This window comes from Columba livia, chromosome 2, assembly GCF_036013475.1.
Source record: "Columba livia isolate bColLiv1 breed racing homer chromosome 2, bColLiv1.pat.W.v2, whole genome shotgun sequence".
Classification (NCBI taxonomy): Eukaryota; Metazoa; Chordata; class Aves; order Columbiformes; family Columbidae; genus Columba; species Columba livia.
The window spans coordinates 53,516,243-53,532,924 of record NC_088603.1 but is presented as its reverse complement, the minus strand read 5'-3'; the positions used below and the strand labels follow the sequence as shown (position 1 = coordinate 53,532,924).

General features: G+C 41.7%; 1 protein-coding gene across 7 annotated transcripts in view; it reads right to left on the bottom strand.

Moving 5' to 3' along the window:
- GLI3 (GLI family zinc finger 3) overlaps positions 1-16,682 on the bottom strand; it is a 215,504-nt gene that overhangs the window by 68,905 nt on the left and 129,917 nt on the right. For all 7 annotated transcript variants that reach the window (XM_065051983.1, XM_065051984.1, XM_065051985.1 and 4 more), the window contains 2 exons: positions 6,390-6,595; positions 1,167-1,313 (listed from right to left, as the gene is read on the bottom strand). In XM_065051983.1, coding sequence (XP_064908055.1) covers positions 1,167-1,313; positions 6,390-6,595 — 353 coding nt within the window. The remainder of the gene's footprint in view (positions 1-1,166; positions 1,314-6,389; positions 6,596-16,682) is intronic.

Sequence of the window (16,682 nt, the reverse complement as noted above, 5' to 3'; positions counted from 1 at the left end):
TGTGTGGGTTTAGCGTGTTTCTGAAGTGGGTTCAAGTTATGTCATATTACTATAAAATCACTATGCACACTATCAGTGCAGTGAGACTGCTAAGAGAAACTGAATTCAAAAATCCTTCACTATCAAGGTAACAGAACGAAAGTAGTTTCCGTGACCAGTTCCAAAACTATTCGTCTTGCCTGATTCTTGTAAAAATCATTGATCAGTTAACTACTTCACACTCCCAGGCATATGTTCTGCAGGGGTAGCTATCTGCATCCCCATGTGTTCCAGAAGTGAATCTCCCAACTCCTGTGCTCCTTGAGATCAGCAGCCAACGGCAGGGAAGAAAAAACTGCATGCTAACAAAGACTTTTAAAAAGCTGTGGGACAACAAGGTGGCCTAATGCTATTGTATTGCTCCGTACCACCAACCAAGAGTCAACAGTGACTAGCTTTTATTGTCACCACCTTTTATTTCCCTTATTGGAAGGAACTGAGTACACCCCAAAAAGCATGTAAGCATTGTACGATTATGGAGGAGTGCTCTGCATAATCCCCTGTAGCTGATCAAAAGCAGCAGTTGTGAGCAGTTCGGAATGGGGTGCTCTCTTTTCCTCCTTCAATAGAGAGCTCTGAAAGATGCTGAAGAGATGGCTCGTAATATTAGGGAAAACTGAGTCAGGATCCTTGAGAATTCAGCAAACGGCTTCACCTTAGAAGTGGTCTCAAAGTCTCTTCATCTATCATATACAAATTGCAAGCATGGATACCTCTTGCTAAAAAGGAGGGGAGCATGCACTCTTTCCTAACAGAAAACCAGACATAAACCTTTTATTAACAGGGAGCTCATCAGGGAAATACTCACCCTGATGATGGAAGTGAACTACTGATTGTGAATAAAAAAGAACATTTTCAAAAGCACTCAAGCTCTGCTGGAAATAAAATTTATAACCTGTTTTCAAAAGCGGTCCTGTTCCTCTCCCTACTTACTTTCAAAGTTTACTTTCAGACTTGATGTAACCCTTGTACATCTGGCAATCACTCCGTTGGCCCTCCAGCCTCATGAGGAGGCTTACGTTGACCCCCACTTCTCTACTTGCATGGAGGCCTTTTGGGTCTGACCAGGAACAACCCACATGGTTCCCTTTGTAGGACTGTCTATATTTCTAGAAAACGTCACTTACTATCCATGGCATGAAGATATTCCATATGAAGAGCACCGGCTCCTGCAGTGGCAGCTGAAGGAATGATGTCTGCATAGGGGCTGCGCTGGCCAGCCAACAGAGCCATCTGATGATAATATTCAGCTGGGCTGACGCCAGCATGTGGAGCTAAAAACACAACAAAAAAAACCCACTGTTAATGACGTAAGGTAAATGAAAAGGAAAGTTTTACAACATTGCTGGTTTCTCTGGCTATTAAAACAGCTTGTTTATTTTTTAATGTAATGCAATGTCTGCAGTATGCCACCACTGGTCAATATATTTCAACCAATGATCCTGCAAAGACACCATTCAAAAAACAGCAAGGCATAAAATATTAATGGGCTCAGTGATCTCATTTTTTTTTTATATTTATTATTAAGTGACTCAAAAAAAGACAGGCTGACAGCAACGGAAACCAGTATGATTTATTCAGTGACATAAAAAAAAAAGGCAGGAAAACCTTCCTGGAGCTTTATTCCCATTTACCTCATCCCTGGCCCAAAGGACTCCAGTCTCTAAGGTAACAAAGCAGCTGAACTTCTACAAGCAATCAAGTTTCTGGAGTCTCTGCTTAGAGGATCAGAAAATTTTCACTCACAGTGGCAGTTTGTGTATAAGTTTAGGAGTAAACGAGGACAAAGTATGTTTTCACAATATATACCATGAACAGCACAGGGGCAGGTTTTTTGGAAGACAGATCAAACTCAATGAATACAGCCATCCCATTCTTCAAAGTTCATATATAAGTGTACTTGACATATAAGTATGATTGCAGAGTCAAAATCGCAGACTACACGGGTTCTATACCCTGTCAGTGAGCTTATGAGTCTTCTGATAACAACTTGCATTAGCCTTCCTCTCCTGTAAAAATAATGTGCTGGTTTTTTCTTCACCTGCAGTTTTCAAGCTTGCCATCAACTAATGGGCAACTCTGGACAAACACAAAAATGCACATAATTTTAATATCACCTCATTTCAGCAGGCTTCAGATGCTACAATAAGTAGAGGTTCACTTCAACGACTTGTGTGAGTACTCATAAAATAAGCTGGGCTTCACCTCTTTGATCCTGATTCTGACTTGCTATGTGACCTGAGGTGAGCAGCCTTCATCTCTGCCCTCTGCTTGTCCCACTTGCAAAACAGTTAACATTTTCTTACACTCTGCTCACCAGAAGATGGTATCTAAGTTTGCCTAAAACACTTCGAGTTCCTTAGGGTAATGGGCTACACTCCAACAGATTATTTTTAAATTATTTCATATTATCTAATGAGGTTCTTCTCCAATACGAGCAACTGAATCTTGAACAGAAACAAAATTTTAAGCTGAAATTATTTCAATTATCACTATATCATGAATCTTGTTACTTAAGCAGTATTACTAAAAAGGATAAATTTTGTTCGTTAGAGAATCAGATCCTAAAGACAAACCTTAGAAGGAAAGAATCTACATTTAAACTTAAAGGAGGTAAACATGGCACTGGAGTTTGGAGAGAAGTTTATTCAGTAACAGCATTTTTTAAGTGTATAATCTGACTTTATTTTTACCAAGGAAAATGAAAGAATGTGCTTTTGATGTTATAATGTTATATATAACTAGTTTCAGGAAAGGTTCAGAGAAATACAAGTACATCAAACAGGAACAGGAATGGCATAAAAAATGAGCTGATATAAATTAAAAGTTGTTGGTATTTTTTCCAAATTACAAATTAATTTCTCAATTAAATATAGTCTACTTCAGCCACCACCACTTTCTGTGAAATGGCAAGAAAAGTATTCAGACCAAATTTTAAAAGAGGAATAACTCACACTGAATCACTGATTTTAAAAGTTTAATAGCAGTAGGCAACTACCATATCTTTCCAGACACACTTAAAATACTTCCTGAGCTTTCTGACATAAGCGTCTGGGTTAACTAGCAATAACATTGGCTGCAAACTTTCAAATGAACTGCTGCAGAAAACATAGTGAGGACATAATTGTATTACTAAATGTTCCATATGCTGAAAAATGCCCTGGTGCTCTTTAAAGATCATTCCTTACTACATTCTTCAAACATAAAAAATTAGCCTACTAAATGATGTATTGCATGAAGGGTAAATGAAGGGTAAATGGAAGGCCTGCAGCCCTGAATTTTCTCCTGTTTATTCCTGGGTAGCTTCAGCTTTGCTCATGCTTTTTTAACCAGGGGAGGCAGTTGCTTCTGCATTGTGGTCACTGCTGAGCTCCATTTGAGCACTCTGCTCTACACACACCAATAACTCAGTCCTTACTCCTGCCCCAAACCCTCTGTGTAACTCAGAGGACTCCTCAGCCACCTATGGCCCACTGATTTTGCTGGGTAAGGTGAAGTGACAAGACAGAAGATTCTCTACCATTGCTGCTGCTGTGGTAGTCATTAATTACAGCTGGCAAGACTTGTAGTGAACATGAAGCTGCTCTTTGTTATGTTCCAGATTGCTCTGGCTCCTGGCCATCCCCAGATTTGTGAGTCAGACTGAGCCCAAGAGCACACTGACCTAATTACCTAACTGACCTAAAGCAATTAGGGTAGCAAGAGAAATCTCACGATGGCTTTCAGAAGAATAGTAACAACTTACAAGTTTTCATAGTTCAAATGCTGCATGACTTAAGCCATGGTGTCCGTTGTTATTCGTCCATTACGTGCATTTACCCCCTTAAATCACAGGGTTTTTTTCATTTGCGTTCTAGTAGTGCCCAAGCTGTGATTTGGACTATCTGATCACAGGAACCTACACCTGAAAAAAGCATTTCATTGTATGTCTGACCGATCATACAACAAACTATGGATTCCAGAGAAAAAAATTTAACAGCTTTTCAATACGTATTTGTTTTACTGAAATATGTCCAATGCCTCAATCAAGTTACTCTGTTTTCATGTGGTGCTGCACAACACCTGGGCTGTGGTAACTGATCTAAGATGAGCTGTGAGCCCAGGGAAAACAAACTGAGATGTATTTGTTTAAAACTGAGAGAAAGAAGCTTAAGCTAGTAAGTTTATCTTGTACTCATGAAAGGCTAAGGTTGTGTATACAGTCAGCATTTAAAGCTCAGGGAATGAGCCTTACATTGGAGTATCCAATGATGTTGTCCACACCTGAGTGTCTTGTGCCATCTGAAAGCCCCTGGGTACACAAGGCACCCACATGAAGCTGGCAGGTATGAGACAGGCCTTAGAGGAGAAAACTGCCATTCTGAGGTGGCAGCTGGATCAAGACAAGGTATTTCACAGACCCAAACTGACACCTATGCTGTAGACAGATGAATCTTGGCACCATTGTAGTTATGCTGGAGCTCCGGACTCAGCTGGTAACACGCAAGTGTCTGCATTTGGGTGAACCAAACAGCTTCACTGACTGCACCATGTAGATCTCACTGGACTATAAAGGTAAACCAGCACACCAAGGTGACAGATTTCTATACTGTAGAGGCCTAAATTTAGGTGTCAGAATCAGGAACCAAATTCTACCCTGAGGCATTGTAGGGTTTCAGAGAGATCACCACTGGCCTGGTGAACATGGCAAAACACCCCTAGGAGATCAATCTCTGCCTTCTTGAAGTACCAGCTGGGTGTTGGGTCAGATACCCCCAGGGTATCTCAGACAGCACTATGTGCCCACATCTATGCAAGTCAACTCAGTGTTGTGTATGTGAGACTGAGAACATACACAGGTTAATGTCATATGGTTGTGTGACAGGTGGACTTCTTTCCTTTTTTCTTTGTATGTGCAGCTGGAGCATACCTCAAGCATAAATGAAATTCTGCAGGAATGTGGCCTGATGATTACTGAAAGAAAGACAGTAAAGTATTCTGCGTATTAGCTTTTGTGAAAAGCCCAAATACATGTTGCAAGAGTTTTCCCAATTTATGCCATCACATGATAGCTCTACCATGTTTATGCGATATCAAAAGCTCCAGAGCTCCCCAAGTCAAAACATGCAATTCAGAGCATTCAAATTTTTCCTTCAAAATATTCTGGTTTAATATTTTTGTTAGAATAAAAAGACTAGAATTAGCAAGGATTCATACAACATTCAAAGTGCTGCTAGGAAAGCCCTGTCTGCATGCCATATACCTTGATTGACAATAGGTCATTAAAATTTATTCTCATAAGAATATGTGCCCATAACTAATGGATTAACTGTAAAGGTATATGTTCTTATAAGCGAGGAGTAATTAGTTATCCTTTTAGATAGGGTGCACTGCTCATTTTTCAAATTCAGCTAAAGGCAGTTTAACTCTGTTTGGTAAGTTTCTGCATACACTGGAAAGATCTTTCCAATAATTAAAATCATAGTTTAATTATCTTCACTACATATTTGTTTGGGAGTATGTTGTATTTTAGCTCTCTTCAGCAAATGCTACAATTTTCAAATGTTAAACTACTTACTTTGTTGTTGAAAAACCTACTGCTAACAAGACTGATCGTTTCTGCAACTCTATTCATTGTTCACTTCAGCAAAATTCCATTGAAATGAATAGGAAATGTGCCAGAGTAATGGCAAGAGTGATCACAGGAGTTCACTTCAACCCAAATCATCCACAAAGTAATAGCCATGGTCAGACCAATACCTAAAGTATCAATATTTCAAGTACACTGCCCATCATTTAAACTAAAGGGGCTAGACTTGATCATCAGCCTCTTCTTCTACATTAGCATAATTCAATTAGGACTTATCATTGGCTAGGGTAAAGTGAAATCATTCTACGTAACTTTAACAGAACTATTGAATAAATACAAGTCAGTGCATGCTTTACATGACTGAAAAATGTTTTTTTAATTAACAAGCCTGTCACACCTGAAGGACTCCATGGTAATACAGTGATCTACACTCGTGAAGAATCTGGCTTGAATCATTGCGGATAAACAGATTTCTTGGGAGCTGGGAATCACATCCCTGATCAGCTCCACAAACAAAAAATGTCACAAGACATACACCACCCTTCCAGCTTAAATTTTGAATGAGGCAGAGCTTTTTTTTTCTTCTCCCCAAAGTTTCAACCTTTGTGAGATGTACAAATGAGCCGTGATCGGCTGATGAAGTATTGAAACATTTATGACATAATGAATATGTCTGACAAACCTGCTGAAGCTGCTTTGAACAAGGGGGAAAAATGTTGACAAGATTAATATAACTCAAGTTGCTACAATGACAGAAAACAGGAAGTCTGTCTTAACCCACCGTCTGTTGGGCTGAGTCCACGGGCTGCCGAGATCATAGAGAGGGACGGGCTGCTGTGCAGGGACCTGATGTAGTCCATGTAGGGGTTAATGTAGGGATGTGGGGTGCTGAAGGGAGACTCCGATGTTGCAGCAGGATTTCGGTGTGGGGAAATTCTAAGGAACGGAAGCTCTGAGTATGTCGGGCTACTCGATAACGCAGAAGGCCTGGAAGAAAAAAGAAAAGAAAGAAAAACAAACAAAAACCAGTCAGGTTATGTGAATGATAAATACTGTAAAGGTAACACATTCATTAATTGAAGAATAACAACTGGGTTGCACATGTAATAACTTCCACTGAAGTCAAGTGCCCGGAAAGAAAAAGGATAGGAAATGAATTTTTCTCTGTACCCATTATTAGCAACATTTCTCTGACCACTCTTATTAAGAGTTTATATTCGGTTTAATCTTTACATCCTTCAGTACCCTTTCCCCATGGAATTCAGCAGAAAATCACTTTAATTAGTGTGAAATATGCACACTGTGTATCACATATTAATTCTTGCTGCAATATGTAAGACAGACTGAGATGCTGAATCATTCAAAACCACATGGCTATTGGAAAAAGAGTGTTGAGAGCTAACATTGTGCCCACTCCCTTCATTTGACAGCTTACTCTTCCTAAGAGTGTGAGATTGCACGTTTATACAGAATTAATTTTAGAAAATCCAAACTTTGTAAGCCATTAAGTCATCTGGGTCCTCTGGAGCATTTTCTTGTTGATGTCGCTTCCCAGGAAAGATGCAGAAAACTTTGGGGCAAAGAAGATTGCTGCATATGTTTGCTTTTAGCATGGCGCCAGAGACTGATGCATTTAACAAGACCACATTAATTAAGTACTTTATTCTTGTGAAGGGAGAGCTGTGGTGCCTTCTCAGGCTACGTGTACGAAGCTGTGATGAACCAAGGCTGAAAGCTGAGTTCACACCTGACAAAAGATAAATAACCTGCCTTAACGCTCCCCATCATCCTACCCTGTTGATATGACAGTGTCTGGGCAGTGCATGAAGACCCCACTCTCATGGCATCCTGCCTCCAAAAGCACTCGAACAAGTTCAGATTTCATCAGAAGAGGCTGGAGTGCCTCCCTTGCCAACCTGCTCTTTGGCAAAAAACAACGATTAAGCCTGTCATGCATTTGCTGTAGTCCAACTGGTTGACCTGAACTAAATGCCTTTTTGTCCCTGTTTTTCCAATTAATTTAGCATATATACAGCACAGACACAGGCAGCAGCTGTGAGAGCAGTGAGGGCAGCCTGTTTCTTTGATGCCACAGGCTTACAAAGAATAATAAAACAAGAAAAGTATTTTTTTTCCTTTAACATACACATACCATGATCAATGGAGGTAGTCATCATCACCTAAAAGGCCAACAGAACATAATCTGACACAGTAGCCAATTCTGCTCTGCCATCAGCTCGGAAATGCTAGCGCAGGACTGGGACGAAGATCAAAGTTCCGCATTCCTAATGTGATGCCAGCTTCCCTGCCACAAAATCCACGAGGGCTCATAAAATCTGAGGAATAAAGATCTTTCCTGTTGTGCTGTTCCTTTCCCTTCCCTTCCCTTCCCTATTTGGCTTTTGTCTGTTTATTGCCCTCCTACAGCTCTCTGCAAGGTAAGCCTGTTTAGCCTTCCTATCTGAAATTACCTCCTAGCTCCAAAGTTTGTCAGAGAGCTGCATTTGTTGTGTGCTAGCAGCAGGTATCGGCAGTGCAATTGCTCCTTTGGCACCAAAGCAAGTGACCTAGATGAAGCCCAGCCACTCACTGGTACGCCTTCACCATATTTAAAACGCACCAAGAACCTGAAACCAGAAGCCGTTGTCCACCACCGCGCGAAACAGGTATCTCGTTTCCTCAGAATGCTTTTTCTCTGCGTGGCTTTGAAGCACTTTTGTTTTATGGGGGAAACACAGCTTTACTCTTGTTGCTGCTGTGAAACCTGACCAGCCATGAAGCATCTGCTGTCCTGCGGTTCCTTGTCAGGCCAAGTGTGGAAGGCAGGAGTCTTAAAACTCATGGTGATGTAGGAAGCAAAAATACCACAGCTGGATATCACATTATAGAGTGGTTTTCCCATCCTGGCAGTGAGGAAAATACAGTAGTATAGCAAATTCAATACAAGAGTAACAAAGAAACTAAGTTTAGATGTCATTTTACAAGTCCTTTTTTCTAACGTGATCTCAACTCAGAAAGAGTTGGAAACCCAAAGAGCATGCAGGAAGGCAGGAGCCCTGGCCTTATCTGGTGCATATCAAACAGAAAACTGTTTAAAAGCTTTTGCAAGAAGGCTGAAAGTCTGTATCAGCCTCAGAGATTCACTCTCCAGCTGGCCAAGAGCCAAACGCTGCCGCAGGAGCAAGATTAAGAGCCAGCCTGTCAGCTTCTCCCTCCAGATCCATGGGAGCTATTCAAGGACACTGGGACTCGACCGCTTCTCCTCCTCCTCAGCCCTGTCTTTTCTTCTCTCTGCTCCTCTGAGCTCCTCAGTTTTCCAAGGATGCTAGAGGAAAGGACACTCACCTGGGTAATATCAGTCGACAGTAGGCATGCACATCATATTATCAGAGGCAGAAATAAGGAGTCATCAGATTCCGCATAAAATTCCCAGATCTGGACTCTAATGTTTACTAATCTCTCTCCAACATCTGATTTTCATGTGCTGCTAACTTCCAGCCTGTACTTTTCTCACTCCTCTGTCTTTCCAGACCCTCCTTTCCCTACAGTCCCTTTTCCCCTCCTGCCTCCATCTGCTGAAGCCCTGTTGATTTATTCCAATAAAGGTCACATATTCTTCCTTTCTTTTCCATCCATGATTAAACTTCACTAATAATTTCATTCAAAATAATGTTTAACTCCCTCCTTCACACTAAAATGTGGATTTAGAAACACACTATTAAGCATTGCTTTGCAACCTCTTTGCATACCAATAAAGGACTTTTGCCCAGTAAACAACAAACAGTACAGCCCAAGAGTGGCTCTGCAGACTCAGTGACAAACAAATCAAAACTCCAGACGCTGGTGGCAGTCCACCCCCATCATTTTTATTTCACATATACTTTGTCCCCAGCCTTGGCAAAGAGTGTTTTGCCTTGGGCCTGAGACTACTTCGTGAGATGCACCAAGGCTTCTGATGAGAAAAGGCAGGGGTATTTTCACTGATACTGCTTGAAACTTTATGTCTCACCTGTAAACCATGGGAAGGCAGAACTTGCTCTTTATCTTCTCCTACACAGGGGATTTCAATGTTCAATGACATACTTGGAGCACTAAGGCTTTCTCGAGTGAGGGAGCGAAGCAGATGCAGGCTCTTTTCTGAATCAGGACATTTCTGTCTATTCCCAGAGATCTTGCAAACTCAATTCAAGTTTAATACAAAGCCTACCTTACTTCCCATACTTATATGAAGCTGGAGATCTCCAGGTTTGGGAGTAAAAGAGATCCTATAGCCATGTTTTACCACTGCAACCTTTATTCTGACACATTAGGCTGATTTTATTACTTTCTCAGTAACCTTGAATACATCTGCACCCTTCACGTAAAAGAGAGGCAGCAATGAACGGTGCCGGCGTCTCCTCCTTTCTGTCCAGACTGCCTTCCTGCTCAACGCTAAGGTGTCCAGACTGTCACACAGCTTAAATATCTAATGCAGGTCTTCCCACTCCCCACCCATCTCCAGCCTACCAGCTTCTTCCTTCCCTGACTCTGATGCTCTGGACAACCTCAGCTACTCAGCAGGAGGATGGTGCACACGTGCCAAGGAACTGAGATCAGTGTAGGGGCAAACAGGTATATTTTTTTCCTATTAGTCATAACACATTTTCCGACAAATGCTGCAGAGGTGTCTGCAGGGTCTTAAAAACTTACGTGCTCACACCAGTTCAGCAGCTGCGAGTAGCACCAGACGTATGGCAAATCACAAAACGCGTGAAGCCACAATCCTTTTTTTAATGCTTTTTCTGGCCACTGCTGAACCACAGGTGAGCTGCATGTAAGATTTCAGTTCCTACTCATGAAAACGGTGTGTCATTTTGTTTTGTTGCTTACAGCTGCCAACAGATGAACTCCACACAAGAAGACTGACCAGCAGCAGGTTTGGATTTTTAGCTGCCACAAAAACTGAACAAAGTGCAATTCCCTTTTCAGCCCAAGCAGCCTTATTGTTAACTAGGGAAGGAATATCATGGGAATCTGAGAGTTGATGCAGCAAGCACGAGCAAGTTATATGTATTTCAAAATGATCTGCATGCACAGATCATTACCTAGCATTATCCCAAAAGGATCACACATTTTTTGCATCAGCGGCCAGGGGTGGGTGAGGGGAGTGGGTAGTGCAGCTCATAACCATACACTTCAGGTTGTTTTAGCCAGTTTTACTCTGAAGATTAGATGCTTCAAGTGGAAATCCTATCCCTTTCTTCGGTAGCAACAGAGTGGCTAACTCATGCAGGTTAAATACTGCTGTCAGGCTATGACTAAAGATAAAAATCCCCAGCAGAGATCTTGTTGTCTCTGTGGCCCTTCACCCACCCTCTCTTCTCAGTGCCATACCAACAGAATTCAGCACAATTTCTAGTCTCTGCCCATGCCTCTGGTGCAGCAGGGTAAGGTGTGACAGGTGCCAGATGAGCTCTGGATATTAGGCTAGAGAGGGCACAAAGTATTCCCTACCTTACCTCATTTTTCCATTCTACCTTGCATCTTTCCTCCTACCTTCATTCCTGAACAGCTCCTGTGGCACAATGGAGAAGGAAACCACAGGTGGGAATACACAACTTCCTTGAATTCTATAAATTCAAAAAAACCAAAATATTTGCTGATTTCGACTGACAAAATACTAATAAGTTTTTATTTTCCAAGCAAATAGACCTGTAAATGTTCAGAAATTTCATAACAAGAACACTGAACTTCACTTTCCTATTCTCCTTTTTTCTCCCCCTTCCCAACTGAGGCACATAGTTTTATCACTCATGTAGATCTAGTGCAGAGCCAGGCAAAAGACCAGCCCAAAGTACCATGAAACTGTGTTACTTTTAACTGAGTAAGGGCCATTAGCCCAGGAAATTAAGGAGGGGAAAGGACGGGAAGAAATGAGACCAAGGCCAGGGTGCTGGGGAGCAGCAAGAGGCAGCTGCTCTCTAGGGGAAAGCAAGCCACGAGCCAAGGTTAACCCCAGCACAGGCCACCAGATCTGAGCTGAGTGACCAGAGACAAGTGCTGATGACAAACCACATCCAGGGGAGGTCAGTCAAGTGCAGAAGGAGACAGGGCCAAAGACTGGATGGGAGACACCATGGCTCTGAGGGGTCCATCCAGGAGAACCACCACGTACAGTGCAGGTCCCGAGCTCAGCCAGGGGTGGGACCACAGATGGGTGCTACCTACAACACAGCTCAGGCAGGGACTAAAGGCCCCAGGCTGAGCTTAAAGGGGGCTCCCATGTGCATGGGGTGTATGTGGAGGTCCCAGGTGAGGCTGTTCAAGGCAATTACGTACTATTAGCGGCCTCAGGATCCTCACAATGGGTTTCTTTTCTTTGGAGTCCTTCAACTGCTCTAAGACATGCCAGGATATCAATACAGCGCACATTGTTCCTGCTCTTACATCTCTTGCAACTGTGAAAAGCACAGCGGGCCCTGGGGCGCGCTGCAAGCCCTGTGCTTGTCAGACAGCACTCCTCAAAAGCAACATTTTCTGGAAGCAGATGTAAAGCCGCTCAGGACGGCCGCAAAGGTCTGTGTCACGGGAAAATCTGGATGAAAAATTTGAGGTTGGTTGAGTGGTAGAGAAGTCATCTGTCATAAATGGTTTACAAATAGCTTTAAGCTGTGCTTGGGCAAAAACCTCTTCGAAGTACAATGTATCTTAAAAAAAAACCCCACCAAAACATAGTGATTTAAGCATTTCTTGATTTTAAAGGAAACTATAACTCCAGGGCTGGAAATCTTAACACCAAGTTTTGCCCTGATCAATTTTTAAATGGCTCTTTTATGAATCTGTTGAAAAATACATTTATATTGAAAACAGCAAGTGATCCTTAACTATAACATTGTAAATATGACACTGAACTGAGGTTACAGATGGAACAATAATCTATCTCACAGAACAAAGCTTGTCAACGAAGTGGGATGAAATATTGTAACATAACCTAATTTATTATTGCCTTTTCATCCATCTTATTTTATTATGAAAGTGTCAAAGTTCAAACCTCGATATTTAATCATTTAACAGTACGTTATTCAATGCTGGAGCAAGCATTGATGGCATAACTCTCATACCAATGATATCCACACTGTTTCTTTGATACCTGTTCAATTCAACCCTTACTTGGGAATTGAAAAATGTTAAACTCATTAAACTGTCTATGATCCTTTTTTTCTTTTTCTTTTTTTCTTTTTTTTTTTTTTCCCCTGCAATAATCCTCTGATGGCTGCCCCCAAAACACTAACACTTTTATTTCTAGTAGATCCTGGAAGATAAAGAAACAATAAGGACTTCCTTGTTATGTAGTGATTCCTATTTTAAAGCACATGGCTCAGTTCATTTGGTAGTATCTCCCATGTTACGTGCACATTCTTTGTTTAATGTCATAGTTGCTTGTATAGACTGACCCTTTGGCACGAGCAGTCAATAACTGGCTAATGATCAAGTTACTCCTCACTGTTACAAGCACATGTGTGGTTGCAGGTGCTCGATAAATCAGGCTCAGGCAGCTGACTATACACCTAAATGATACAGAAAAATCAAGAGTTAAACAATCAACCTGCTTCACAAAATCTTTAGTTGCTATTGTAGGGTTCAAACCTATATAAATTGCAATCAATGGGAAAATGTCCACTGATTTATTTGATAAAATCCTTAAGTGATCATGGACATGATCTTCATAAGCACAAAGTGCTGACCCAATTCTCTCCCCGAGAGCCACCAGTAAAGCTTCCACTAACTTCAAAGCAAGGAGAGTAAGGCCAACACTGAGTATTTTTAAAACGTAAATCCATGGTGCCCTTCTCTTTGCACTTCTAATGTAACTTGTAAACAATCAAATCCATAAATACATAGTATGGGAAATCAATAATATAATATTGTAATACCTTTTTTCCTTCATAAATTGTGTCTTAAAAACGTAGCCCATTTCCCTAAAATTACTCAACTGCCTCAAAGCTGCTGTATTGCATCCTTGTTCTTAGGAAAACCGAGCAAATGCTTGCAAACATTTGAAGAATTAGAGTTAACGGAAAATACGGAAACGTCAGAGCACACTTAATGCTTAAGGACTCCAGTGCTACAAAAAGGTAAGCACTATTAACAGTATTTGCCTAGTGATGCAAATGAAAAAAGGGGGGAAAACAAGAACATGCCTAAGTCCTAATAAAAGAAAGAACATTATTTCCTATACTACTCTCCATGTTCTAACACCTAGTCAACATTTTGCTTACTTTTCCTCCAGCATTCACACTGGAACTGTAGTCAGTATGGAGAAGTGAGTCGCAGAATCGGATTTGATTGCAACCTTCCATTCCACAGATATTTGTACAAATAAATCATGAATGGGTCAGTGCCTGTGTAGTTTACACACAAGAGGACCTAGATCAGGGTTTAAATACACAGGCTCTGGTTTGGTTGCCACCACTTATCTGCTCTGTCACCTTGGACAAGCTTGTTGACTTCCTCATCCACTATTTCCCCATCTGTAAACTGTGGTAAAGCACTCAGAAGGTGTTCGATATCTACAGTGGAAAGGTCAGACAAAGAGATATTATATTTTTAATATTTTCTCATTGAGGTAAGGATGTGTGCAAGGCTGGAATGTAAAATCCTAAAATACACAAATAACCTCACTTCGGGTTAGAACAAAATGTTTCTCCCTCATAAGTTAAAAGATATTGTTGCAGAAAAACAAAACAAAACAAAACAAAGAACACACAAATGACGGCCCAAGAGATGTTCATGGTGCTGGAAATCGTGCACAACAATTAACCAATGACCCACAATAAAAGAATATTACTCTGGTTCCCCTTTCCTTCCTTGGGAACTGTTAACATTATGTAGTTACAGTTAAAAATTGGCTACATTAATCAAGGCACTAAATCCTTAGTCAGTGACTGTATTCCTATTTTTCAACTGACAGACTGCCTGAACGCAGATTCAGCTTTTTTACATACGCACTCTGCTACTTGTAATACTTCATAAATAACCCAACCACCAGCTTGTGGATCCCCTCAAGAAGAGTTTATGGTGTACAAAGCAATGAATATACATTCCATTATTTAACATTTTATTTAAATAAGGTCAGCTGTAACACTGGTGACCTTCAGCCTACAGTTACACATGTATTGACTACAGTGAGCAACTGCTGCTTCATATGCCACTCAGTCAAGGTATATTCATCTAATTACACGAGTCTTGACTTGGAGTCTTGACATGCATTCCTTAAATGCACATGCAGATATAGTTTTGACTGATTTATTTTTTTCTTCTCTATGCAAAAACCTGCCTGTCCTTTTCCTCTTCCTGCCATCCTGCCACCAGCCACTGTCACTGCCTCCAACACTCCTCGGAAACCCTGTCCACTTGGCCTTTGCATACGGGGCATCCCAGCTTGCCTCTCCTTCCTCCAAATCCTTCTGAGGACTGCTGCAAAGAAACTGGTGACTAGGGGAGGATTACATGCATTTACCTGGCAGTTTCTTTGCTTGTACAAAGGGTACAAACATACAAAAATGTGACCCACTACAACTGATCCCACCAAATGCCACTTGCCTTTTAGGCTTTTAGCTGACGTCCTCTTGCAAATTTTGTGGCAGCTGTGTAAGCTGGCATTCCTTCCAGCATGGGCAGTACACCTCTGCCTCGATCCACTTCACTGCCCGGTTTTCGTGAGCCGTTAAACGTGGCAAAGGCACCCCCCAGCTAACCCTGCTGCGGCACAAGGGTTCATCTTCAGGGTGAGGAAAACAGCTGGTACTGGTAACCCCCAAGGCCAGCAGAGCCAACTCACCAGACTGTGTTTGCCAAAGCAGCCCGGCCGTGAGCTCCTCCTGGCAGAGCTCCTTGTATTTGCACGACACTCAGCAGAGCTCTGGTCCTGCACAGAGCTGTTCTAATGTGAACAGTAAATGAAAGTAATGCTAATAAGATAAGCTGTGATTTCCATCGCTTGCTTCTGCTACAGCCTTGCCAAGGCACTGCCTTGCTTTGCTCAGTTCACACTGACTTCTATGAACTATAAGTAGGGTAAGATCCTACACCTGCATAGCGCAGCCCAATCTCAGTGCTGGTAAATTTTTCCCCTGTCTTCAGCCAGTTCCAAGTCTACTGACTTGTGGTCATTCATATATCGAGGATAATGTATAAATGCTGCATTTGATCCACAACTCCTCATCACAAATACAAAACACACACAGAACAAGCAAATGTTCTTCGAAAAAGCCTTGAAAAAGTGTTGCTGCACATTAGAGGGGAGACTGCCATGGACCTCCATAAACCATTCCCTCTTCAAACTAGGCTGTAGCACAAAGTGCAGCAGGAAAATCTAAAAGGTCTACAATGTACTCATTATCTATTGTTATTAATAGCAGACTGGGCAGTGAAATTACCAACTGCATTCCTGTAGCAAACTTCCCCGCTCTGCAATTCTCTTTTGATGCTCAAGAGGTGGTCTCATTTGCTATTCAAATTTTAGCCTCCTCTCAGTTACAGGCAGGGACTGCCATCTCTTGAAGTGTTTAACCACAACAGCACCATCGTATGCATATGGGGGCATATATAAATCCTGACGGCATTCACGTACCCCTTTCTTCCTTCCCTTTCCCCTTCCTCTCCTCCCGCAAAAGAGTGGGTCAAAGGAATGTCAGAAGCTTTCTCACACTTAATGCTGTTAAGTCAGCTAATTGAATAAACATTTGTTTAACATTTGCTCCTATTTCACTAATGCACTGTGAGAACGAGAAGAATTTTATTCCCCTTCTCCCCCGTCCTCCCCCTTCCTCAGGAGTGCCACTAGCTGTTATCGCAGTGACTAATGTGCTGTATGTGGCCATTATAGTCTTCACCTCTGAAATTACACCCAGGATGAACGATAGGCTCTGCCTGTATGCTGATTGGAGTTGGATGATGATTGATTAGAAGAAAGTCAGACTACGTAGCCATGCAAAAAGAACTGCACTAAGCCACAAGCTTAAACACTAAAGAGCGTTTCACCAGTGGCTTCAGAGCTATTAGGTGCTTTCATATGAACAACATTTCTCACATC